At 46.8% G+C, this 26231-nt stretch overlaps 1 protein-coding gene across 2 annotated transcripts in view; it reads left to right on the forward strand.

The window, feature by feature from the left end:
* The window catches only part of SORL1 (sortilin related receptor 1), a 61553-nt gene extending 43203 nt beyond the window's left edge, over window positions 1-18350 (forward strand). For both annotated transcript variants that reach the window (XM_063178523.1, XM_063178525.1), the window contains 15 exons: window positions 876-1002; window positions 1536-1705; window positions 3064-3176; window positions 3480-3584; window positions 4637-4709; window positions 5774-5856; window positions 6106-6202; window positions 6775-6959; window positions 8192-8311; window positions 8400-8564; window positions 9886-10060; window positions 10428-10534; window positions 11376-11568; window positions 12692-12904; window positions 13874-18350. In XM_063178523.1, coding sequence (XP_063034593.1) covers window positions 876-1002; window positions 1536-1705; window positions 3064-3176; window positions 3480-3584; window positions 4637-4709; window positions 5774-5856; window positions 6106-6202; window positions 6775-6959; window positions 8192-8311; window positions 8400-8564; window positions 9886-10060; window positions 10428-10534; window positions 11376-11568; window positions 12692-12904; window positions 13874-13941 — 1994 coding nt within the window. In that variant the 3' untranslated portion in view covers window positions 13942-18350. The remainder of the gene's footprint in view (window positions 1-875; window positions 1003-1535; window positions 1706-3063; window positions 3177-3479; window positions 3585-4636; window positions 4710-5773; window positions 5857-6105; window positions 6203-6774; window positions 6960-8191; window positions 8312-8399; window positions 8565-9885; window positions 10061-10427; window positions 10535-11375; window positions 11569-12691; window positions 12905-13873) is intronic.
* The last annotated feature ends 7881 nt before the right edge of the window (window positions 18351-26231 follow it).

Here is a 26231-nt window from a genome sequence, read left to right on the forward strand (position 1 = left end):
CACAACTCAGCTGCTACACCAAGGGAAAACCAAACCATTCCTTTTCCCTTGGAAAAATTGCCTTGCCATGCTGTCCATGGCCCCATGTGCCTGCTGGATCTAATTCCAGCTGTTTGGGGAAAGCAAAACAGCAGCAATTTGCCCCTGCTCTGCTTGGTTTCTGTTCAGCACCAAAGCTGAGCATCCCAGCAGAGCCAAACCACAACAGTGGGATTTGGGCTCCAGAGACAGAGGGATTTGGGCACACAAAGAGAGAGCAGGGAGTGACCTGGTGGGAGCAGGACATGGATTTGGGACATTTCAGATCAGCACCTCCCTCCTGGGCTGGGTTCCACGGTGATTTTATCCCCCAAATCTCCTCTGAGAAGGTCAGGCAGTGATTCAGCCACAGAGTTTGTGTCCAGGCAAGCCCCAAACCTGAATTACCAGCCTTTGCCCGGTCCTGCTGCTGAGCACAAGATGTGATAAGGGAAAACACACAAAGAAAGGGCCTGGGTGGTGACAGGGACAGCACAGACTGATCACTGCAGGAGAAGGGTGGCAGTGAGCAGTTTGCACTCACACAATCCCAAAATTCCTAATTATTTCATCAACAGCCACACTTTCTTTCCTTAGGGGAAAGGGGGTGCTTGCCTGATGCAGCATAAAGGTATTTTGGGTAGAACTAAGAGCACCAGTGATAAATCCCTGCTCTGATCTGCCCTCTGTGAGCCCAGGATAAATCACACATCTCATTTAAAGGGTGCAGACACCCCTTCAGTCGGTGCTGTCCCTGCCTTCCCTGTTGTCGGTGTCACAAACAAAGCTCCTGTTTCTCTCCTGGGCACAGGGCTTGTTTCCCTGCAGTAAATTCCCTTTTCCCCTTCTCTGCTCAGATGACACAATCGTGTACAAGGTGCAGAACCTGCAGTGGACAGCTGATTTCTCTGGGGTTGTCACCCTGACGTGGGCTCGGCCAAAAAGGATGTCCTCAGCCTCCTGTGTCTACAACATCTACTACAGGTACATCACCCCTCCCTGCTGCTGTGGCAGGTAAAGAGGACAAGCATGAGCACAGGTGTGCCTGTATTTACTGCAGAAAACTGCACAGAATCAGGCCTGAAACTTTCAGAGCTCCTTAATCAAGTTCTGCTTGGAAAATGTAATGTTTGGTAGCAAAAGAGGCACAAAATAGGTGCACCCAGAGGGAATTGTGACAAATTGCATTGGTTTCCTCCTTGACCATGTACTCAGGCAGTAAAGTTGTTATATTCATTGTTTTTTCCACTTGGGCCTTGTCTTTGTGGGACCATTAACAGCAAGAACAAAGGTAATAAATTTGAGCACAAGAGTTGCAGAAAAGCTCAGGGGCTTATAAGTCACCAAGGCAAGGTTAGTTCAGACTTTCCAGCGGCATCTTTTCAAATTGCAGTCGTGGCACTACCAAAACGAGCAGCAACCTTTTAAAATGGTTCCATTTTTGGGACAAATACATATGTCCCATGGCAAAAAAAAAAAGCCCATCCTGATGGGAGATGTGTGGCTCTGTCCCTCAGGATGGTCGGGGAGAGCATCTGGCAGGTCCTGGAGACCCACAGCAACAAAACCAACGGCGTTCTCAAAGTCCTCAAGCCCGACTGCAGCTACCAGGTGAAGGTGCAGGTGCAGTGTCTGAGCAGGGTCTACAACACCAACGACTTCATCACGCTGAGGGCGCCCGAAGGACGTAAGCACAGCTGCTGCTGCCACCACTGCCTGCCACACTGCTGCCAAATTGTGTTGATTTGTGCTGCTTTGGGATGAATTGTATTTGCAGGGAATGCCCCAGCCAAGGCAGGAATGATGCATCTGACTCCGTGTTCTCAGAATACTGTTATACTATAACACTATTAATGTATTATATATATAACATATATATATACAATACATTATATATAGATCATTATAATTATAATCAGTATAATTATTGCACATACTACAATATATTAGTTATGTTATAATATATTAATATATTCTATATATTAATAATATATAATAATTATATAATATTAATATATTCTACTATAATACTATTTATATATATAACATATATATACATTACATATCTTATTAATATAATTAATATATTTTACATATATTACAATATATTAACTACATTATATTATTCTTAATAATATATTATATATGCTATTAATATATTCCACTATAATACTATTATTACTATATTTATAATACTATATTATGTTCTCATAATATATCTCCATGTTCTCAGAATACTATATTATACTATAATACTATTAATATAGTATATATACAATAGATTATATATTATATATATATTAATATAATATATAATTATATATTACAATATCTATTATTTATTGTGTTATTAATAATATATTTTATATACACTATTAATATATATACCATAATACTATATTTATAATGTTATAGTATACTAAAAAAATACTATACTATACTATAAAATACAGAAAATATACTGAATCCTGAAAAGATAATAATGAAAACTTGTGACTCTTTCCAGAGTCAAAAAACACCTTGGCCTTGATTGGCCAAAGAGTCAAAACTCAAACCAGAAATCCAATGAAACAATCACTTTTGGTTAAACAATCTCCAAACACATTCCACACAAGCAAAACAGAGGAGAAGCAAATGAGATAAGAATTGTTTTCCTTTTCTCTGAGGCTTCTCAGCTTCCCAGGAGAGAAATTTTTTCAGGGAATGTGAATGCCATAGGGCTGAAAAGTAGAGATATCCCTGCTGTGAACAAGAAAGGTCTTTCCTTGGGCTTGGGAATTAATCACCGAATCCCCAGGCTGGAAGAGAGCTCCAAGATCATCAAATCCAACACCTCAACTAAACCCTGGCACCCAGTGCCACATCCAGGCTTTGTTAAACACACCCAGGGATGGGGACTCCACCACCTCCCTGGGCAGAACATTCCAGAACTAGAATTGTGCTGGACTGGGAGAAAGGGCCATCCACCCCTTTGCCCTGATTTTCAGGGAGATGCTGCTTTTCCACCACTGTGACTGTCACTAATATTTCTCTTTCTCTCACCAGTACCGGATGCTCCTCTGAACCTGCAGCTGTCCCTGAAGAGAGAAGCTGAGGGTGTGGTGCTGGGCTGGTGGAGTCCCCCCGTGAACGCCCACGGCCTCATCCGGGAATTCATCGTGAGTCCTGCTGGCCCTGGGGACGTGGGGACGCCAGCACACAGCCAGCTGCACAGGGGTGGGCCTGGAATGGGATATTCTGGGGAGGAAATCTACTGGGAACATCAAGCATGTTGGGAGAAGAAATGCTGTGGGCAGCAGCACAGCCCTGGAGTTCTTCATTTCTCTCTTTCTTAGATGTCGTGTTTCTTTCTGCTGGCATTTTATCTCAGAGGGATAAGCAGGTCTGGGATAGAGGCAAACAGGTCTCTCTGCTGGCCTGTGCTATTTTTGAGCCCTCACGCCTTGTTTTGGTGCTCCTAGGTGGAATACAGCAGCAGTGGATCCAAGGAGTGGTCATCCCTCAGAACCACCAAGAACTACACGGAGATCAAGAACTTGCAGGTCAACACTCTCTACACAGTCAGAGTGAGTATTTCCAAAGCTCCCTCTCAGAGGGAACATTTCCAGAGCTCTCAGAGCATTTCCAAAGCTCTCAGAGTATCTCCAAAACTCTCTCTCAGAGTATTTTCAAAACTCTCTCTCAGAATATTTCCAAAGCTCCCTCTCAAAGTATTTCCAAAGCTCCCTCTAAGTAAACTCTAATTCCTGAGTGGCCTAAGTCCTGCACAGCCAAAAACTTGCTAAAAAAAATATTTTATTAGAAAAAAAAAAAAAATCTGTTAAAGCCCTGCCCTTTAATGCCAACCCACACCACCACTGCTAATGTTCCAAGCCCTTGATTTGCTCCTTTGTCCCACAAGGCCAGGCTGGATTACAAAATCCTCCCTGCTAATTGCCCATTCCAATGTCACTGCAGTTGCACTGGATGTGGGCCAGAGATAAATTGGGTCCTTGGTGTATCCCCCTTCCTTAGTGGGAAAAGAAGCAGATCTGCCTGTGGGGAATGTCTGCACAGGGGAGAGGCTGGGTAATTATAGACAGAAGTAATAAGGAAAGGAAATGAGAAGTCTGCACAGTGAGCCCTGGGAAATGAGTGCTTTGCCATTGTCCATCCTCCTCAGCTCTTGGGGAAGTTCACTGCGAGGGGGGATGAGTCCCCTCCTCCAAATCTGTGTTATTCTTTCCTCCCATGCTATTCCCTCCCAATATAACCCATCCCCAGATAAATCTTTGGAAGTATTTCAGGCCTTGCATGTTCTTCCCTGGCGTGGCCCTCACCCACTTTATGGCCCATGGAGTCCCCAGCTCCTTATCTCAATGGGCTCCTCAAAGATCCCATCAGAGAGCAGTTATCTGCAAAGAGGCTGCACCTCCCTCCTCTTAGATCCCTTTAATTGACTTTAAGCACTCGGCTTTATCTCTGCATTAAGCATTTTATTGCCGAGTAATTAAGCCATTGTTTGCTTCCAAGTCCTGTTCCCAGGAGCCCCGCCAGGTCTGTAACCTTGCTCTCACCTCCCCTCTCTGTTTGCACTGGGAAATGTTGCTCATGGTCCCTCTCCCTCTGGTTTCCAAAGGTTGCTGCAGTGACCAGCCGAGGGGTGGGAAACTGGAGTGAATCCAAGTCCATCACCACGGTCAAAGGCAAAGGTAAATGTTGCTTGGGTGACCACAAGGCAGAGGAGCAGCTTCAAACATCAGCAGCATCCAGAGCCACCTCCCTGCCCTTTATTCTCCCTGCTGAGTCTTTCACAGCTTTGCTGTTGAAAATGACCTCTAAAAAGTGAATTTTTCTCTCATCCTGAGCTGCCTCAGAGTTCTGTCTGGAGGGGTCACTGCCTCTTCCTTGCACAGGGGATGGATGTGATGCCCTGGAACTGAGCCTGTCCTCCCTCTCCCAGGCTGCAGACAGATTCCCTCAGACTTTTGTAGGCCAAATTCTGCCTCCAGATAGACAAGAAATTACCAACTCCATCACTCTCACTCTAAAAGGATGCTGGCTCATCCTTCTCCCTCTTAGGTCACAATTATTGTGGCTCCTCCTGCAGGTTCAGACCATAAAAAACAGCCACAGCTCCCAAGAACTATCACAACATCACAGCAGAGAAACTCAAACAGCACAGTAAATCATTTCCTTCCCAACCTGTTTTTGCTTTTTAAGAAAAGCCTTTTGAAGTCGTTTGTATTCATGCCAAGTTTTCCATCCAAACTTATGTCCCTGCATCAAAATTGTCAGCTAATTTGGCAGATGAAAGAAGGGAAAGAAAACACCAGGCTGCTCAAAGTGCGGGATCCAGATAATGTGAATTACCTGATGGTTAGAAAAACAGAGGTAGAAGGAACAGAAACAGCTCTGACTTCAGGTTTTGCAGGAGGGCTCAGCACCAACAGCTCCTGATGTTCCTCAGCAGCTCCTTGGAAGGGCAGGAGCTGTTTTCTGGGATAGGAGCTCACCCTGCTGAGTTCAGAGGGAAATCCCTTTGCCCAGACCCCTCCAGCTCCAGCCTGCACTGAGCAAGGCACACATAAAGCAGCTTTTCAGTGCTGGAGTTAAAAATCAGTGTCTCTTCTGAGGGGGACTGGCTTAGGCAAGGTTGGGATGTCCTGTTCTGGGAGCTTTTAACACAAAAATCTGTATTTTATCTGTCCCCTCTCAAGAAATATTTTTATTTCTTTGTGCTGTACTAACAGGTCTTTTCTCTCTTTCCTCCCAGTCATTCCTCCCCCTGTCATCCACATTGAGAGCTACACTGAGGACTCCATAAGTTTCAGCCTAAAAATGACCACGAATATCAAGGTAAGAGTTTTTCCCCTTCCATCTGAGCTGGGGAAATGGTGAATAGAGGCTGGGAGAATTTGTCACCCACCGAAGCATTGCAATTACCAATTATCTCGTGCCAAATCATTTCTTCCTGCTCCCAGACTGCCCCGGGGCTCTTAATTGGGATGGAAAATACAATGCAAGGACTGTCAGGGGTCTGACAGTAGCCCTGGTTCCCTGAGTGCACCAGCTGAGCTGATGGCTCTGTGTCCTTGGCCTTGACAGGTCAGTGGCTACGTGGTCAACATCTACTGGACATTCGATAGCCACAGGCAGGAAAAAAGGACTCTGGTTATAGAAGGAGAAAAGTCCATCCAAAAAGGTAAATTCTGCTCAAAATGGAAAGCTTTGCTTTGGTCAACACTAAGCAGAAGGATTTGTGAGAGGTTATTGGATTATTTTATTTCTTTTTTTGCTACTAGTAGTTCTCTTTAAGCAATCCTGTTTAAATCTGGACAGGACAAAGCAGCAAATTCTCTGTTCTGAGGATCTGGAGATTTCAAAGCAGATTTGGGATTTACCCCCAGAGCTGCACCAGTCCTTTCTCATCACATGGGGTTTTGTTTGTTGTTCCATTTTTAATCTGCCAAAGGGAGCAGAAACAGGACAAGGATTTCTTGGGCTTGCACACAGTAATGACATTTCTGGTTTGGGAAAATCTCAGTGTGGATTTGTGAAATCATCCAGGCACAGAAAAGCAAGGCTGGGTTGGATTCCAGAGTCTCAGATGCTTTAGTATAAAGGAAATTACTGCAAAATCATGAAAGCACAGCCCAGGAGAGGCAGGCTCCTGCCTGTTTGTGATGCTGAGCCTTCCCTCGTGTTCACACCCCGCTCTTGCTGTGCTTTGTTGCTTTGCCTCACCTAACAGTGCCTCTTTCTCTTCTTGCGCAGTGGCCAATCTGACAGCTCACACCCCCTATGAAATTTCTGCTTGGGCTAAGACAGAGCTGGGTGACAGCCCTCTGTCCTTCGTGCACGTGGTGACCAGCGGCACGAGGCCGGTGTCCCCCAGCCTCAAGGCCAAGGCCATCAACCAGACGGCCGTGGAATGCAGCTGGACTGGCCCCAGGAACGTGGTGAGGCACCAGCCCTTCCCTCAGAGCAGCTCACAACCCCCCTGAAACCAGGATAAATTGCTTGGGTTGAATTCCAAGGCCCTGAAAATCTTGGGGATGATGAGGGAAGGAACCTCCTGCCTTTTAAACAGAAGCAAAGCAAGGTTTCTTGTGTTTGTTGCAGTGAGAAGTGGCTCAAACACGGCACAAAGCTCCAGCAGCCTCTGAATCAGCTGCTGTCACCTGAGCTGAGCTCAGGGGTTTTGGGTTGGGAGTTGAAAGGAAAGTGGGCAGATTGAACTCAGGCGAGACAGAGGGAAAAGCAGGAAAAGGGTCTTTGCTTCATGCCCCTAAAAAGTGATAGCCAGGGGGAAATGGATTTGTTGAAAATTATCAAAGTCTGACAGAATTCTATTTCCTAATTACAATACATTATAAGCATTTCTTAACCTATCAACTTTTACCACACCACACTGTAAATACCTTAAAACCAATAATCTAAAATTACCCCACATAAATCCTACCACAGTTCATCTTTCATAGTCCTATTTCTCCAAAATATCCAGTCTTATATACAAAACCATCCTTTAAAACTTGTTTCTAGTTCCATTTCCCTCTCAAAAATCTGTCCTACTCCATGACATTTCTAACTCACCATTTCTCCAAAGTATCTAGTCTTATGTAGACAACCATCCTTTAAAACTTGTTTCTTGTTCCATTTTTCTCTAAACAATATCTGTTTCTAGCTCCATTTCTTTCTCTACAATATCTGTTTCTAGCTCCATTTCTCTCCCAACCATATCCATCCTATCCCATGACATTTCTAACTCAACATTTCTCCCTTTTATTTAGTCTTAGTTTTAAAACCATCTTTTAAAACCTGCTTCTAGTTCCATTTCTCTCTCTACAATATCTATTTCTAGTTCCGTTTCTCTCTCAACAATGTTTGTTTCTAGTTCCATTCCTCTCTTGACAATATCTGTTTCTACCTCCATTTCTGTCTATACAATATCTGTTTCTAGCTCCATTTTTCTCTCAACAATATCTGTTTCTAGCTCCATTTCTCTCCCAGCCATATCCATCCTATCCCATGACATTTCTAAGTCAACATTTCTTATCTCAAAGTTTACACACAGATACGCGCCACGTAAACCTCCTGTCAGACTTTGAGAATTCTCCACAAATCCATTTCCCACAGCAGCCAGGGGATGCTCTGGCTTGTGCCAACCCCTGCTGTGCTTTTTCCTCCTCAGATCTATGGAATTTTCTACGCCACGTCCTTCCTGGAGCTGTACAGGAGCCCCCACAACAGCACCACCAGCGCGCACAACGCCACGGTGCTGGTGCAGCGCGACGAGCAGTACCTGTTCCTGGTGGGCTCCCCATCCTCCTCCTCCTCCTCCCTCTGCCCGCCCCTGGCTCCCCCAGGATGCTGCCCTGACCTCTGTGCCTCCCTCCCAGGTGCGGGTGGTGTCTCCCTACCAAGGGCCCCCGTCTGACTCCGTGGTGGTGAGGATGATCCCGGATAACCGGCTGCCGCCGCGCCACCTGCACGCCGTGCGCACCGGCAAGACGTTCGCCGTCATCAAGTGGGAATCGCCCTACGACTCGCCCGACCAGGACATGGTAACCCCTCACAGAGCCTCCTGCTGGCCCTGTGAACGCTAAAATCCTGCCCCAAAAACGGATCCTTGCCTTTTGTTTTCTGGAGATAGCTAAAAACTCTACGACTTTGTGAAAGTTGTAATGACGGTATGTTTGTTATTGGAGCGCTGGACACATGTGGAGATTACTTTCTTTAAAAGACGTGTGTACTTTTGGGAACTTCAGGTTCCCAAAAAGGGAACTTTCAGGTCCCTTTTTATCTCTCTCTCAAATACATATGCATAGAATTTCACACTAGGTTCATACATAATCATTTTTACGAATCTTGAGTGATGTTTGCTGCTGGTTCTTCTTTATTAGAAAGAATTCTTAGGTCAGGTTGAGCTGCTTTCACAGCAGTCTCTCTTCCTCTCTTTATCACTCTCTGTCTGCCCCCCTTATCTCTGTCCTTCATTGAAGCAGTTTCCCTTGAGCTTGGGCCTTGCAGTCAGGCTACACAGGCTTAAAGATACACATTTCACCTAAATCAAAATGGATTTCTGCTCTGCAGAATTTTTACTCTGTCTCATTTTCTTCTGCTGGAGAAAGCCTGAGGTCAGGTCTATGCTCCGCATAAAATCAAAGTGCTGACACCTCCAACATCTTGGTTTCCTCCCTGCTGGCCATCAGCTCAGGAGTGTAATACAAAAAAAGAGCCAGGTCTGGGATATCTGTTGCTGACCAAGTCTAAAACCAGCCCTGGGCATGTGCCAAAACACCTTTCTGGGCTTTGGCTCTGCCCAGGACGGTAAGGCTGGGCTGGGGCACTGCTCCTGCATCAACAAAGCCCAGTTCTGTTCTCTGCCACGCTGGAATACACTCAGGTCTCGCTCCATTGAAGGCCAGTCATTTTCTCAGCAAGCTTTCCCCTCCCATTCTGCTCCAGAGAATTTAATAGCAAAAGTTTGGAGGTAAAAACCTTCCCAGCAGAGCTGGAGACTGACAGGGCAGGGGTTTGCATTGCATCCTTGTGATTCACTGAGAATACAGCCTGAGCTTTTCCTCCTGCTCTCATCTGTTCCACTGACTGCATTTTCTGTATCAGTAAATGCTGATTTTCTGTAATTTTCTGTATCAGTAAATGCTGATTTTCTGTATCAGTCTTTTTCTGTATCAGTAAATGCTGATTTTGGGCAGGGATCCAGAGAGAGGCTTGGAATTTTGCTCCCCAGGTTTTCTGTAAAGCTCAGCCTTGTTTTAAAGCAAATTTTACCCGCCCTGTTTAATGTCCTACCACTGTTTAGCTGAAATTCTGCAGGAAAATTAGATTTTTTTTTTTTCCATCCATTTCCTCCCCATCCAGCTCTATGCCGTGGCAGTTAAAGATTTGGTGAGGAAAACAGATAAAATCTACAAAGTGAAAAGCCGGAACAGCACGGTGGAGTACACCATAAAGAAACTGGAGCCAGGAGGGAAATACCATGTGATTGTCCAGCTGGGAAACATGAGCAAGGAGTCCAACATGAAGATCAACACAGGTGAGGGACACAGCGCCCATCCAGGAATGTTCCTGCAGCTCTTGGTCCTCTCCCACAGGCAAAGCCCAATTTTGGGAGGTGGTTACACCCCAAAACATCAGCACTGGAGAGGAAGCTTCTCCAGTGATATCCAATGTTTTCCTTCTGATAAATGGAGAGGGGAAAGGCACTAGTTTGGCTGTGTACACATCGCCAAGTACCAAAAATCCCTCCTGCATCCTCTCCTCCAGCACATCCCTTTTCCAAGCAGAGTATTGTGCTGATCCCTAGAAAACCCCACTAACTTTCAGACTTTACTCCATTTGTGTAAGAGGAAAGTGCCACCAGTGCTACAACCTCACCTGCTTCCACTTTTTCCCATTTGCAGTCCCTCTCTCTGCACCGGACGCCTTAAAAATCATCACTGAAAACGACCATATTCTGCTTTTCTGGAAGAGTTTGGCACTGAAGGAAAGCAATTTCAATGAAAGCCGGGTAAGTTTTGCTGTGCCTCCTGCCCTACACAAAATCCTGGAGCAGAGTCAGTGCAAGGCTCCTTTCACAGGCTCTGAAATCCATCCTGTCCTTGGTGAGCCCTCTAGAAGTGCTCACTAAAATTCATGTCATGGCTGAGGCTCTGAAGCTGATAGATCCAATCAGTCACCTTTTAGGAACATAATTATCCTGCTAGAAAAGGACAATTGTCCCCTGTGTGAAAGGACTGAGGAAAGGACACTGCCCTGCCATGCCAGGAAGTCTGAAAGTTGTTATTCAGACTTGGATAGGAAATCCATGAAATGCTGTCTGTCAGAGCATGGGCAAGGAGAAAACTGCACCAAAAAAAAGCCTCCCCCTCCTGGACTCTGTGCTTGGATGGGCTGGGGTGGGCGCTAAGGATAGAGTGGAGCAGACAAACCAAACCAGAGTAATTTAGGTTGGAAAAGCCCTCCAAGATTGGGTCCGAGCTGTGTCCAGTCCCCACCTCGCTGAGTGCCACCTCCAGTTGTTGCCTGAACATCCAGGGATGGGGACTCCCTGGGCAGCCCTTCCGATGTTTAACAACCCTTTTAGTGAAGAAATCTTTCCTAAAATCCTCCCCTGGCACAGCTCGAGGCCGTGTCCTCTCATCCTGTCACTTGGCAGAAGAGAAGTCCTCCCTAAACTGGCCCAGGTCAGTGCACACCAGCGGGGCTTCCTGGAGGAGACTCCACCCTGCTCCCTCCCAGCAGGGTTCATCAAAGCCAGATCCAGGAGGAAAACCAAATTTCCAAGCCCTTTTGGAAGGAGCAAACCCGCCCTCTGCAGCTGAGTGACTTGGGCGTTGTGTTTCCCTCAGGGCTACGAGATTCACATGTTTGACAGCTTGATGAACATCACAGCCTACCTGGGCAACACCACGGAGAACTTCTTCAAGGTGTCCAACCTGAAGATGGGCCACAATTACTCATTCAGCGTGCAGGCACGGTGCCTGTACGGGGGGCAGATGTGTGGGGAGCCAGCCACGCTTCTCTACGACGAGCTGGGAACAGGTGAGTCCCCATTTCCTCCTCATCCTCCTTAAAAAACACTCAGGAAGCCTCATAAATTCTTTAGGGATGTGTCGCCCCGCTCTTCTAAGTTCTTCTAAGCCTTCTGATGTTTGAATTCTTGTAATGGAGTTTCTCACGCCATTTTATGTAAATAATTATTGGTTTACATTCCTCTCTGGAGGAGGAGAAATTTGATGGACTGTTGGTTTGTCCAGTGTCATTGCAGAGGTGGCAAGTTCATTCTCCAATCTGTCACAGACACATTTTAAGAAAAATCCTTTTGTTAGGCTCTTTTCTCCTGAGAAGATTCAGCTTCTCCATGTTTTGCTGCTTTGGAATGTGATTTGGAGAATTGTTTACCCAGCATGTGAAATTGTTTTTACTTGATCACCAATGTCGAGGCTGTGAGCAGCCACAAGATTTTATTATCATTCCTTTCTATTCCTTGCTGGCCTTCTGATGAAATCCTTTTTTCCACTCTTTAAGTTCTAATATATAAATTTATTTTAATATAATATATAAAATAATAAATCAGCCTTCTGAAACATGGAGTCTGTGGCAGTGTTTGCAGGGGTCTGAGGATGAGGGAAGATAAGAGAATGTTGACTCCATGTTTCAGAAGGCTTGATTTATTATTTTACGATATATATTACATTAAAACTGTACTAAAAGAATAGAAGAAAGGATTTCATCAGAAGGCCAGCAAGGAATAGAAAAAGAATGATAACACAAAGGTTTGTGGCTGACCAAGATAGTCCAGACAGCTGGACTGTGATTGGCCATTAATTAGAAACAACCACATGAGACCAATCCCAGATGCACCTGTTGCATTCCACAGCAGCAGATAACCATTGTTTACATTTTGTTCCTGAGGCCTCCCAGCTTCTCGGGAGGAAAAATCCTAAGGAAAGGATTTTCCATAAAAGATGTCTGTGACAGGAGTCAAGATTCTCAGCTTTTCCCTCGTCCTGGGACCTCTGCGAACACCACCACGCCAATCCACTGCCACATCTGAAAGTCTATAAATACTAGAGGCAGGAAATAAACTTCCTTTCTTTTCCCTTCTTCTTACCTTGGAGTTCCAGTGTCTGTGTTGTTTTATTTTGTGTCCCTCCCTCACCAGGTAAAGACCCCTCAGCCACCAAATCGGGCCAGGCCACGGACGTGGCTGCCATCGTGGTGCCCGTGCTGTTCCTGCTGCTGGTGACGCTGGGCATTGGCTTCGTGGTGCTCTACATGAGGCACAGGAGGCTCCAGAGCAGCTTCACTGCCTTCGCCAACAGCCACTACAGCTCGCGCCTGGGCTCGGCCATCTTCTCCTCGGGGGACGATCTGGGTACGTGGCCCTGGTGGCATCACTGGGGCCGTGACATCGGGGCAGGAATTAATTCTTTATCGCGGTTTGGGACGCTCTGGCAGCACAACCATCCATGGGTTTGATCATAGAGTACAAGTCAGAGAATTAAAGGGTCGTTAAACTTGGAAAAGATCTTCAAGATCATCAACCGGCAAAAGTTTTTCCCAACCAAACATTTTTATCAAATAAGGCTCTCTTTCCGATGCAAATTGCTTAAAAACACACTGAGGATGTGAAATCGGGGCAAGAATTAATTCTTTATCACAGTTTGGGCCATTCTGGTATCACAGTCTCTATGGATTTGATCTCCGAGTACAAATCACAGAATTACAGTGTCGTTGAACTTGGAAGGATCTTCAAGATCAAGTCCAACCAGCAAAAGTTTTCCCAACAAAATGTTTTTATCAAATTAAGCCCCTTCTTCTGATGCAAATCACTTAGAAATGCATTGATGATGTGAAATTGGGGCAAGAATAATTCTTCTATCATTGTTTGGGCCATTCTGGCATCACAACCTCTATGGGTTTGATCTCAGAGTGCAAATCACAGAATCATGGAATAGTTTAGGTTGCACAGACCTTTAAGACCATCAAGTCCAATTGCCAAAACTTTTCCCAACCAAACATTCTTACCACATTAAACCCCTCCTTCCAGTGCAAATCACCTAAAAATGCATTGAGGATGTGAAATCAGCGCAAGAATTAATTCTTTATCTTGGTTTGGGCCACTCTGGCATCACAATCTCTATGGATTTGATCTCAGAGTACAAATCACAAGACCTTCAAGATGATCAAGTCCAACCGCCAAAATTTTCCCAACCAATATTTTTATAAAATTAAACCCCTCCTTCCAATGCAAATCACTTAAAACCAGATTTTAAAGTGCTGAGGATAAAACCCAGATTTTTTAAGTGCCCCCTAACGGCTCTGTTTTGGGTTTGTTTTCCAGGAGATGAGGACGATGAAGCCCCAATGATAACTGGATTTTCAGACGACGTCCCCATGGTCATCGCTTGAAGCTCATTTCTGACTGTACAAAACCAAATGGTGTAAATATTTTATTTGATAAAAATAGTTGATTGTTTATTTTAAAAATGCACTTTGAGTTGCAATACGTTATTTTTATATGGGCCAAAAAAAGAAAAAAATAATAATAATTTTAAGAATACACTTTGTAGTAATCAACTGTGAATTGCAGACTAGGTTGGTTGAGTAACAAATTGCTTTGATTTAACATTAATTTAGTCTTACAAGGCTATGCTTGCTGGGCATGCTTTTAAGTCTGTGAGATATTTTCCGTTGACTAAATTGGCTACTCATTTTATTTTTCTAAGACAAGAATAAATTTATTTAAAAAAAGAAAAAATTCAGGAGATTATATATGTAGAGAGAGATAATATAGTCCCTGAAGGTTTTGCTTTTACTTTAGGACAAAAAAAAAATCCTTTGGACTTTGTTTTATATGAAAGTATTTTTGTTGTGTTAATTTATTGGGAAATCTGGTGAGGAACAGATTTCCAGAGTCGTCAGACATTGTACACATTCTTGTGTAGAACATGTGCCACTTTATCTCGCAAGGCAGTTGTATCTTGGCATCCCCATCATTGTCCTTGCCATGATAATAAAACCCCTCATTTTCACTGAGTTTTTCTCCCTTTTAAAGACCCGATCTCTGAGCAATCTTAAAGTACAGCAGCATATTTTTTAGGGGTGATTTTTAGCTTCCTGCTGCTGTGGGAAGTCAAAAATATCCCCACACCAAATGTGGGGATTTGCTGCTGCTGCCCCTGCCCATCACATGGGGCTTGGTTAATCTGGAGCTTACAACCACCACATCACCGGAATAAGAAACTGCCACTTGCACCTTAAAACTCATTTTCCAGGTATTTTTAGGATACCCCTCCTCCGTGGAGCTTCCCTCAGCACAGTGGTGGGATGGAAGGGGGAATCTCCAGTGTGTGCAAATCCAGATTTTTCACACTCACCCAGAGCAGTAATTACTGAAAATTTAAATTAATTTGGCCCACAGCAGGGATTTGATGCTCCCTCATCAGAATTTCCAAAAAGCAGCTGTAGTTTTACCTACAGCTTTGGAAATAATATAAATATACACACACACATACATGTTATTTTCCCATCTCGCATTCCCAGCAGACACAATACTGGCTGCAGAGCCAAATGCAAAGAGTCTGCTTGCCACTCGTTTGGAGCTTTGATTTTGTGACAGCAAAATGTGAATTTCACCAAAAAAATGTGAACCTCACCACTACCTGCCAACCCAGGGGCACGACAGGAGAGGATGTTCAGGGCTCTCCCCTGGCTGTGCTCGATATATGCAAAACTTCTCACCAGGAAATGCAGCACACTGTCTTGTCACACTGTTTTTGTGAAAAACAAAAGGTATTTTTGCTGTGTAAATTAAGTTATAATTGCAGTCTTCCTACAGATGAAACGAGAGAGGCCAGCTATGTTTTGATACGCGACTGATCCGTTTAATTTCACAGTAGAAAAATGTATATAAAAAAAAAAAAGTTGAGGTCTGGATGGTTTGATACTCTAGAGAAATACTGACTCTATTTTCAATTACTGGTGTTAGCATTCCCATACTGGTGACAGATTTTTTTTTTCCTCCCCACCAAAGCTGGGACCAAACTAGAATCAGATTTTTATAAGTAGCAGCAAGCTCGCAGAGTTGCAATATTTTTACCTTGTCAGTGGATCAGGTGCTGTTCAGGAGTTGAATTTTTGAGGAAAACCAACCCAGTACACACAGCTCAATTTGCTATAGCTACACAGAGAGACCAGACTCTGACCCAGAGGCTAAACCAGCCTCAAAAACATAAAAGATTTTATGCAGGAGAGGAAGCCTAAAACCAGAGAAAGGGAGTATTTAACCCCTTCTTTATAAAGCAAATTTTTTTAGCACAGGTAACTGAAAATTACAATGTAGCATCCCAAAATCTGGTGCCTCTCTAGTGAGGGTTAGGAGGGGTTAAATTCTGATATTTTACTCCCCCAGGGTAAATCCTGCTGCAGTAAAATGAGCAGAATTTAGAGTCCGGCCCAGGGGGACCCTTTTAACCACTTTATAGCCTGCAGAAATCCCTTGGCTGGAGATTTCCAGGCATCACCTGGGGGACAGGTCACTCCTGGCCACTCTGAAAGGCTCCTGGCTCGGAGACGTTTGTGTAGAACAAAGCGTTTTGTACCCAAACCCAGCACTTTTGGTTAAATCCAACTCCCAAACACAGCGTGGGCAGAGCAGAGCCCTCTGTGGAGCCACGCAGGGGCTTGGGGACACTGCAAAGCCACTCAGAGCTGTCCCCAAACCCTCCCCTTCACTGCAAAAATCACCACTGTGCTCTCAGCAAAGCAAATTTCACAGGGCTAGTGTATTTTATATGTAGAGGTAGAGGAGTCTGGGCTCCAGGTGGGGAGAACCCCATGCAGTTGTGGGGTAAATTGTATATTTTTATGAACTTTTGAAGCACGGAATCTTGTTCACGGAGACATGCAGGGGGTGGGAGGGTTCTGCTGTAAATATGGAACGTGGATGTGGATGTATATTTTGTTCTGGTTTCGTTTTCAGTAGCCTTATGTGACGTGACATGACTTGCTACCCTAAATTCCGGGAGGTGGTTTGAGTTTGCTTTATAGGAACGCAGTAAAATGTTTGGATCAAAAAAGGGTACGGGAAATACCCTGGTTAGGAGGAACTTCCAGCAGTTAATTTGTGTTTGCACCCATTTCAGAGGCCCATGAGCACTCTCAAGTCCATTTGAACAAAAGACTAAAGTTGAACACAAAAATCTGCTGAGGTTTTGGACCGTGAGGCTTCTTTTGCTTTGGCTCAGGCTTTTTGTGAGGGTCTCTTTTTTGTGTTGGGGGTTTGGTTTTTACAAGAAAGGACACGTAGGTACCATTTCCAGGCTGCAGACCTATTAAAAGTCAATAAAAGGCTCTTTTCAGTCTGAATAAACCCCATGTGTGGGTTGCCAGCCTGTGACCGTGTTCACAGGGGTCTGAGGATGAGGGAAGAGATGAGGATCTGACTCCATGTTTCAGAAGGCTTGATTTATTATTGTATGATATAAATTATATTAAAACTGTACTAAAAGAATAGAAGAAAGGATTTCGTCAAGCTAGCTAAGAATAGAAAAAGAAGGAATGATAACAAAGGGTTGTGGCTTGACTCTCTGAGCCAGCTGTCTGTGATTGGCCATTAATTAGAAACAACCCCATGAGACCAATCCCAGATGCACCTGTTGCATTCCACAGCAGCAGATAACCATTGTTTACATTTTGTTCCTGAGGCCTCCCAGCTTCTCAGGAGGAAAAAATCCTAAGGAAAGGATTTTTCATAAAAGATGTCTGTGACACCAGCCCTGTAAATCTCCTGAACCCAGCAAGAGCAGAGCCCACGCAGGAGCAGGAGCCCAGCTGGAGCAGGGGTTTGGCCAAGGGCCTGAACCCCAGGAAAAATGCAAGAGAATTTCAGAGAGGGGTGAAATTTGGGGAGAAAACCCCTGCCTGCAGGTATTTAATGTGCAGAAGAGCCAGCTCTCCCTGACCTAACCTGCTCCAGGTGCTCCCACCTTGACACAGCCTTAGGAGAGGGCTCAGCCCCAGGAAAAGCCACTTTTCCTTGGACACAGATCAGGTTATGGAGATGTTTGGGAGCTCAGAGGCAGCTGGGAAGGGGAGGGAAGAGCAGACAGGCAGAGCTGGCTGCCAGCACCCACATCTTGTGGCCTCATGGCCACAGGAGCTTTGTGTTTGTGGTCACCTTGGTGGTCACCAAATTTCACGTAATTTCACATTATTTCACTGCTCCTGTCCCCAGAGTCACCAAACCCCTCACATTACCCTCCAGCGAACCCCAGCTGAGCCAAGGGAACCTCCCTGAGCACAATTCCCATTCCTGGCAGGGCCACAGCTCAGTGTGAGCATCTCCATGCTTGGAATCAGAATATATTTAATGACAAACTTCACCTGCTCGCTGATGAAACAGCAAAATGTCAGTTTTCCAGCAAAACCTTTTCTGAAAGAGCTTTCAAGTCTCCTTCAAATGGACTGGAGAAGGGAAATGGTGCAATAACTCAGCTACTCTTGGACCCCAAGAGCATCTCTGCTCCTGGAAATAGCTGCAAGATTCTAATTAATCCTTACAAACCTGCATCAGTCCACAAGCAGCCAGCCTCTAATAGAGGTAGTGTCACCTTTGAATCAGGTTCTTTAAGTGAAGTTTAATGTTGTGCTATTTCAATTGCTACTCTGTGTCCTTTATTTGTTTGGTTGTTTGTTTTTGTTTTCATTCATTGATTTCTGCTATGTATTATTGCACAATTTTGAAGGAATTTTTGTCTGTCCATATTTTTTTTTTCCCCACTTAATGATAATAATAAAAAATGGATTGGGTAAACAAATCAGTTTCTGTGTTCTGAAATTATCCAGCATCTGTGTGTCTAGTGTAGGAAAAAGGAGCTTTTTTTCTGAACACAATTTTGTTTTACAAAGCCTGACAGGATTTTAGAATCACTGAATGGTTTGGGTTGGAAAGGACATTAAAAATAATATAATTAAAAAATTAAAATTAAAAAATTAAAAATTAAAAATTATTTAAACATTAAAATTAATTTAATTTCTGACCCCTGCCATGGGCAGGGACACCTTCCACTATCCTAGGTTGCTCCAAGTTTCATCCAACCTTGGGCACTTCCAGGGGACATGGAGCTGCTCTGGGCACCCTGTGCCAGGGCCTGCCCACCCTCAGAGGGAGGAATTTCTCCAATATATCTATATATATCCAATTTAAAACATATATGTATCCAATCTAAAATATCCAATCTCTAGGATATCCAATCTAACCCTGCCCTGTGTCAGTTTGAAGTTGTTCCCATCCCTTCAGTGCTGCCAATCAAACGGCAGTGACTGGACAAGGGCAGGGAGAACCAGGAAAATTGAGTTTGGTGCAGACCCTGGGAGGTGCCACCCTCATTCCTAAGGCAGTCACGTCTGCCTGTCCCTTCCCTCAAGGTCACCAACACCCCCAGACACCAAACACCATCTCCAACCTGTCCAGGCTTCACCTCCACGTTTGCCCAGCACCACCTCAGGCGTTATTTTCTGTGTTTCAAACCCATTTCCAGGACAATCCCACCCCTGCACTGGAGCAGCCCAAATCCAGCAGGATTTTTGCTGCCAGGGAAGGTAATGAGCAGGCAGCAGCCTCCTCACACGTCCTCATTTCCCAGCCCAGATAATTGGAAAGGCAACATGTGATCTTGGTGGACATAACTGAGGCGTGCAGCATCCTAAGTGTTGCACTTCATTAACATTTAGCTTAAGGCAACGTTAACAAACAGTGATTCCTTGCTCCCTCGGTCCTGAATAAAGCTGATTTTTGTTTCCTAGTGCTGCTGGAATGGATTGTTCCCCCCAGGAGGTACAAGGAGCTCCACCTCATTCCAGGCACCCAATTCCTGCTGGAGGAACTGACGTGACTCTGAAGCTTTAGTGCTGTGACTGAGAAAACTTTAATGGAATAAAAGTTTGCCTCATCTCCCAGCAAAACCTGCAGGTTTCTATGGATAGGGAAGGTTTCCACCCTAAGCTTTTATTGCCTGTAACTTTTTTCCCCACCATGATGAGAACCCATCAAAGAGGAAGATCGCAGTTCCTGAAGGAGCTTTGGATGGAGCACAAGGCACAAACCCATCACAACTCGTCTGGGCACCCTGTGCCATCCTCACAGAGAGGAATTTCTCCCTAATATCCAACCCAGGGCCTGCCCACCCTCACAGGGAGGCAATTTCTCCCTGATTCCTAATCCAGGGCCTGCCCACCCTCACAGGGTGAATTTCTCCCTGATATCCATCCCAGGGCCAGCCCACCCTCACAAGGAGGAATTTCTCCCTGATATCCAATCCAACCCTGCCCTGGGTCAGTCTGAAGCCGTTCCCATCCCCTCAGTGCTCCTGATCAAACAGCAGGGACAGGACAAGGGCAATGAGAATCAGGAAAATTGAAAGCTGGATCCAGGCTCCCCTCACTCTGCCACTCCTGAAAATTCACCACTTTCCCCCAAACAACATCAGGGGCTGCTTCCTGCAGCCACAGGGAGGGGAAGATGTGGATCTGCCTGCAGGAGTGAGGAAACCAGGTGGAAATACAGCAAAAAAATCCTTTCCCACCAGGGGTTAACTTTGCTCAGAATCGATGGGCTCTGATGTTGAGAGCAGCTGAAGTTCTGGCTCACTGCTCCCCCTTTGAGCAAGCACCACCAGTGCTTGTGCCAGACTCCTGAGTGATTGTGTTTAGCCTTTCTCAGCTGGGAAGATGAAATAACTGAGGATATTTCACAGCAGAACTCAAGCTGGATTTGGGGATGGAGGAGCCAAGAGCTCCCAGATAGCCCAGCTGAAGGAAGGAAGGAAGGAAGAGCAGGTCTGTGGGAAGGAAAGATTCATGCTAACCATCAACATCTTGGCTCCTACCACAAACCTCCCAACCTGCCAAGTGTGGGATGCAAGAAAAATGGCATCTTCCAGGACGTGAGGTTTATTTCTTTCCTGTAAATTCCAGGCATCCAGAAGCACACGACCTCAAACTCTCAGAGCTGGGCTGACGTCATGCTCTGAAGATTTTTCCTCCCCTGGCTCTGCAGACCTGGATTGATTTAGGGAGTAGACCTGACCTCTTATTTTTCAGAGCACCTGCGTGGGGCTGTGCTGGAAAGAATCCCAGGGTGATGGATGATCATAAAAAAGGAGCTAGACAGCAGTTTGGGAAAGGAAAGACACTCAGTGAGCAGGAGGTGATGAAATTCATCCTGAAGCTACAACCTGACACTGGCTGCACAGGAGGGGAATGTTTTAGAGTGGAGGGCCTGAGGCAGAGGTGGACAAGAAGTGACATTCACGTCACCAAGCCTCTCATCTCCAGGCTGGCCTGGCCAAAAGACAACACTTATTTCCCCTGGATCTTTCTGTAGCTGGTGAGGGAAGCAGATGCACTCCAAGGAGGAATTTGGAACCTGAATGGAGGTTTGGGGTTTGAATGAGCCCTTCTCAATCATTTTTGTGCACTTGGGAGAATGGCTGCCTGTGCATTTTGCATTTCCCCAAGCCTGAGAGAGATCCCAAAGGGTAACGAGAAGATGGAGAAGAGGCTGGAGGTTCCTGCTGGCCTGGGCTCTGTGTAACAGCAGGCAGGATCCATCCCTGCCCAAGCTGAGAGGGTCACTCCAGGCCTCGTCTGCAGCCAAGAGGAGGCACAGCAGTTCAGAGAGTGCTTCCCTCATCCCAAAATAGGTCAGACTCTCTTTGCTATAATGGGAACTCAGCGGCGACTGCCTCACGCCGAGCCTGGGGACTGTGAGACACCAGAGCCGACGTGAAACGAATCCCAACCCAGATCTGGGCGAGAACATCCCCCCTGCAGCCAGGCAGCTCCTGAGGCACACACACCCTGCAGGCTGGAGAGGAGCCCTGGCCAAACATCTCCTTTTGTTAGCATCTCTCTCTGCAGAGAGCAGAGCCACAGTTCCCCTCCCAACACCCTCCCCACTCCCCTTTTGGGGCTGCTGGCTCCTTTGGGGTTAGCCTGGCTCCGAAGTGACCCAGCTTTCCTTCCTCCCTGCCAGGGCTTTCTCAGGATCCCTCAGAAAGCCAGGAACAGCAGCCTGGAGGCCAAACCCCAGTTGTGTGCTCAGTCACGGGACCAGCCTGGTTTCCTGTCCAGCTCCACTCTGCAGTAGCTCTGTGGAAGCCACAGCCAGCCTGTCTCTGTCCCCTGCAAATCACCACGGCAGGCTCGGAGCTGGTGAAGACAATAGCGTGTTTGGCTCGTTCTTCTGCATCAACACCATTCCCAAATGTACTTTTCCCTCCTAAACTTATTTAACCTCGCAACCAAGAGGGATGGCGAGCTGTTTGTTCCGAGCCCAGATCTCCCGGGAGAGCAGGCACAAAGAATAGAAGGCAGCCTGGAGAGATGGGAAGAGGGAAAATCCAGAGCGGGATTCGAACGCGCCGCCCTTGGAGACGGTGCCAGTGACCTGCTAAGGGTCCAGCCATCATAAATAAATGCTGCTTTTATGGTCTGGCCAAGCACGGTAATGCCTGAGCCGCTTCCAGCGGGTGGGGCCAGGCTGCTCCGTGCTGAGACAAACCAGATGTGGCTCACCCGTGCTGTGCTGTGGGGGATCCGTGCTGAGCCCCTCAGATCAGGGGTTTGTCAGTGCCCTCCCAAAGCCCAGGATCAGGGGTTTGTCAATGCCCTCCCAAAGCTGCCCAGGATCAGGGGTTTGTCAATGCCCTCCCAAAGCCCAGGATCAGGGGTTTGTCAGTGCCCTCCCAAAGCTGCCCAGGATCAGGGGTTTGTCAATGCCCTCCCAAAGCCCAGGATCAGGGGTTTGTCAATGCCCTCCCAAAGCTGCCCAGGATCAGGGGTTTGTCAATGCCCTCCCAAAGCCCAGGATCAGGGGTTTGTCAGTGCCCTCCCAAAGCTGCCCAGGATCAGGGGTTTGTCAGTGCCCTCCCAAAGCCCAGGATCAGGGGTTTGTCAGTGCCCTCCCAAAGCTGCCCAGGATCAGGGGTTTGTCAATGCCCTCCCAAAGCCCATAACTGGAGCCAAAAACTTCTGCCATGGTGGGGAATCCTAAGTGAGACACAACATTGACAAGAAGTGACAAAGCCAAGGGGTGACAGTGCCATGGGGTGACAGTGCCATGGGGTGACAGTGCCATGGGGTGACAAAGCCAAGGGGTGATAACACTGGGAGGACAAAGCCATGGGGTGACAACGCCATGGGACAACAAAGCTATGGGGTGATAATTCCAAGGGGTGACAATGCCATAGGGTGATAAAACCAAGGGGTGGCAATGCCAAGGGGCAACAATGTCAAAGGATGACAAAACCAAGGGCTGGCAAAACCATGGGGTGACAAAGCCATGGGGCAACAATGTCAAAAGATGACAAAGCCACGGGATGACAATACCATGGGGTGACAATTCCATGGGGTGACAAAGCCATGGGGCGACAAAGCCATGGGATGACAATTCCATGGGGTGACAATGCCATGGGGTCACAAAGCCATAGGGGTACAATGCCATGGGGGGACAATCCCAAGGGATGAAAATGCCATGGTGGGACAATCCCAAGGGGTGACAATGCCATGGGGGGACAATCCCAAGGGGTGACAATGCCATGGGGTACAGCCCAAAACCTGCAGCGATTAAAGCACCACGCTCCTCTCCTTCTCCACAGCCCCACCAGACGCTCTGCACTGGTCCCAAAACCCCCCAAAAGCCAGACCCCAGATACACTTATGGGAGGGTAGAGCTGAGAGGCAGCTCTGCCTGTGCCAGAACCGGTAATTCACTTTTTAACCTGCTCTTTTGGCCGGTTCAGCCCAAAGCCAGCAGTTCCCAGCTGGCCCTACTGCCACCCATGTGCAGTAGATGGCAGCAGAAGCTTTAGTCACTGGCCACCAAACTCCAAAGAATCCCTCCCCCCACCTTTTTTTTTTTTTCCTTTTTTTTTTTACTTTTTACTTTTGGTGGCCTCAAAAATTATTAGTTCCAGATGAGCTCCCGCCATTGTAATAGTCCATTTAACCCGATCCACTCTGGGCAGAGTCAGTGCAAGTTCAAATGCAGCATTTTCACGTGTAAACCACACATCAGAGACATTTTTTCCCGCGCGGCTCTGGGCACTCCTCGCGCTGCAGAAAAGGGGAAATGCAGAAGGTTAAACCTCACACACACACACACACACACGGCCCCGGCCGTGGGCAACAATGGCACTTTGTCAAGGCAGCGCTGCCAGAGCGGGGCTGAACTTCTGAATTGAACCAGGAACCTCAGCACTGCTTCTCCCTTTGAAGATTAGCACTAATAAGCCAAACCAGTGGGTATTTTGTTTTATAAGGAAAGAGCATTTCAAGTCACGTACGCTGCTATTGTTGGACACAAAACATGTTCTGTCTCTGCCTGTGGTGACTCCAGCGACTGCTCCATGCTTGTCTTTTGCTGGGATTACCTTTATTTTTATACTATATTAAATTTACCTCCCACCATCTCTCAGGCCTGTTAAAACTGATGGCGTTTCCCAGGGCTAGCTACACATACATAGTTAAAAACCCCATTTTATTACCATATTATTTGATTATCATATTCAAATTTTAGGCCTTTTATTTGGACGAAGTATTAAGAAACAATAATCAAAACTACCAGATTTCCCTCCTACTGGAATAACAGGCGCATCTCATATAAACAAGCTCCATGTAAGAGGTGCATTAAATGATTTGTTTCTGGTAAACGAAGACAGCTCTAGCACAACACATGGAAAATTTCATGTTGTTTGCTTTTGTAATTCACTGTACACACAGCCTTTAATCTGAGGATCTCCAAGCACTCTGCACAGTTTAATTAAGGCCCACAACTGCCATGTTGGGGAAGTACATTAAGCGCTGTTCTGCTGATTCTTTACAGATGGGCAGGCTCAGGGGCTGAGTTGTGCGCTCCAAATTTCCCTCTCCCCACCCTGGATGGGTCCTTAAAGCTTTTCCATGTGGCCTTCCCAACGACAACCAGAGAAAATAGCTGAACTTAAAACCCTACCCAAACAAGAAAACTTGCTTTCACCCAGGGCTGAGCCTTCCAACGACGAGTTGTACCTGCAAAGCATCCGACTGCATTCCCACTCCCTTAATTCTGGTGGAAAACCATGTGGATCAGCACAGGGCCTGGGTAATTCTGTGATTCTGACTCAAGTACTCCCCTCACCCTGCCTGCAATGGGTTAAACCCCAAACCCATGTACCAACGTGACCCCAACATCGGGTCAGGAGCCAGACCCTGTCCCAAACTGAGACCTGCCGGTCCCCAGCTCGTCTGTTTTGCTGCAGAGCTGGGAAGAAGAACATCCCAGCATCTTGGCTCCCAAAGCCCCATTTTTCCACGGCATTCTCTCCGGCGGGATCTGTGTGGAAACCGCTCGCAGTGCCGGAGCCACGGGACAAATGAATGGGAATTCACCCTGCCAGTGATATCCATCATGAGACACAAGGCTGCACAGGGGAGGGGCACGCTGAGCCCTAACCAGCTGCACATGTACAGTGTCTGCCTCATCCAGGCCCTGGCCTGGGGCACCGAGCAGTTGCTGAACCCTGGGAGAGGGATGGGGAGCAGCCGGGTCGGCCCCTGCTCCCGGCCGGTGCCCTCACACCTCGGCCACCAGGTCCTCACTGGCCTTGGGAATGGGCAAGCAACCAGCTCTGGCCAGGGAATGAATAGGTGCTGAAGTCATTGAGCTTTTCCCAACATTGTTCCAGCCCTGGCTGCGGAGCAGTTCTCCATCTCTCCCGTGTTCCTTCCCCCTCTGCTCTGCGCGCTCCTTTGTTCTCGTGTTTACAGCGGCATCGATTTGCTGTCAGAAAGCAACATGGCCTTGGAGTTTCTGTACACACAGCCCAAAGCCAGCCCCTGGAACCTGCCCCTCTCACAGCCTGACTCCCTCCACGGGCTGCACTCGGTGTTTCAGATGCCACTGCCCCTTCCTGCTCCTCTCAAACCCGCTGGGAGAGTGGGGGCGCAAACCATGGCCCCACCAGAGCCCCAGAGAAACACCTGGGCAGCACCAGCACCAGCTCCTCCTGCTCCTCTTTCCCGTCTTGAAAACATTCACACTGATCCCTTCAGATTTTCAAAATCTCAGACATCTCAAAGGTTTCGGTCGTGTTTTCCTCTTGTGAGTTGAGAAAATCCCCTCCCTGCTGCCTGAACAAAAGTCTGGGTTGGTTGTGCAGAGTAAGCAGCCCCAGCGCTGCTGTCCTCGCTGTGTTTGCAGAATGGATAGAAAACATGAAAGGACAGGGCATAAACCATCTCCCTCCTGCTCTGCCAAGATGAAATCCAGCTTCTGGGTCCCTCCTAAAGATCCGAGGGATTGCTGCTTTAAACCATGGGACCATGGGCTCCATCTCACCTCACGAAGGCACCTGGGGGAAGAGCTGCCAGGGTCTCCATGCTGGGTGCTGCACCAATTTCCATGACCTGCTAAGAATTCCCTGCCTCTCTCAGCTTCCAGCCAGTGCTGCTCCAGGTTTTAGAGCAGCAGCTCTCTGCTCAGCTCTATTTATTGCCACCTCACAAACCTCTCATGGCCATTCCCCTGGCATGTGGTAACTCAAGTCCCTTTAGTGGCTTCTCAGAGGGCTGAAGCTCCCGTTTTCACCTGGTTCCAGTTTCCAGATCCCCTCTCTTTTCCAAGCTCCATTGCTTCTACCTGCTTTTGTTCGGCTCTC

Source organism: Melospiza melodia, chromosome 29 (assembly GCF_035770615.1).
Source record: "Melospiza melodia melodia isolate bMelMel2 chromosome 29, bMelMel2.pri, whole genome shotgun sequence".
Lineage (NCBI taxonomy): Eukaryota > Metazoa > Chordata > Aves > Passeriformes > Passerellidae > Melospiza > Melospiza melodia.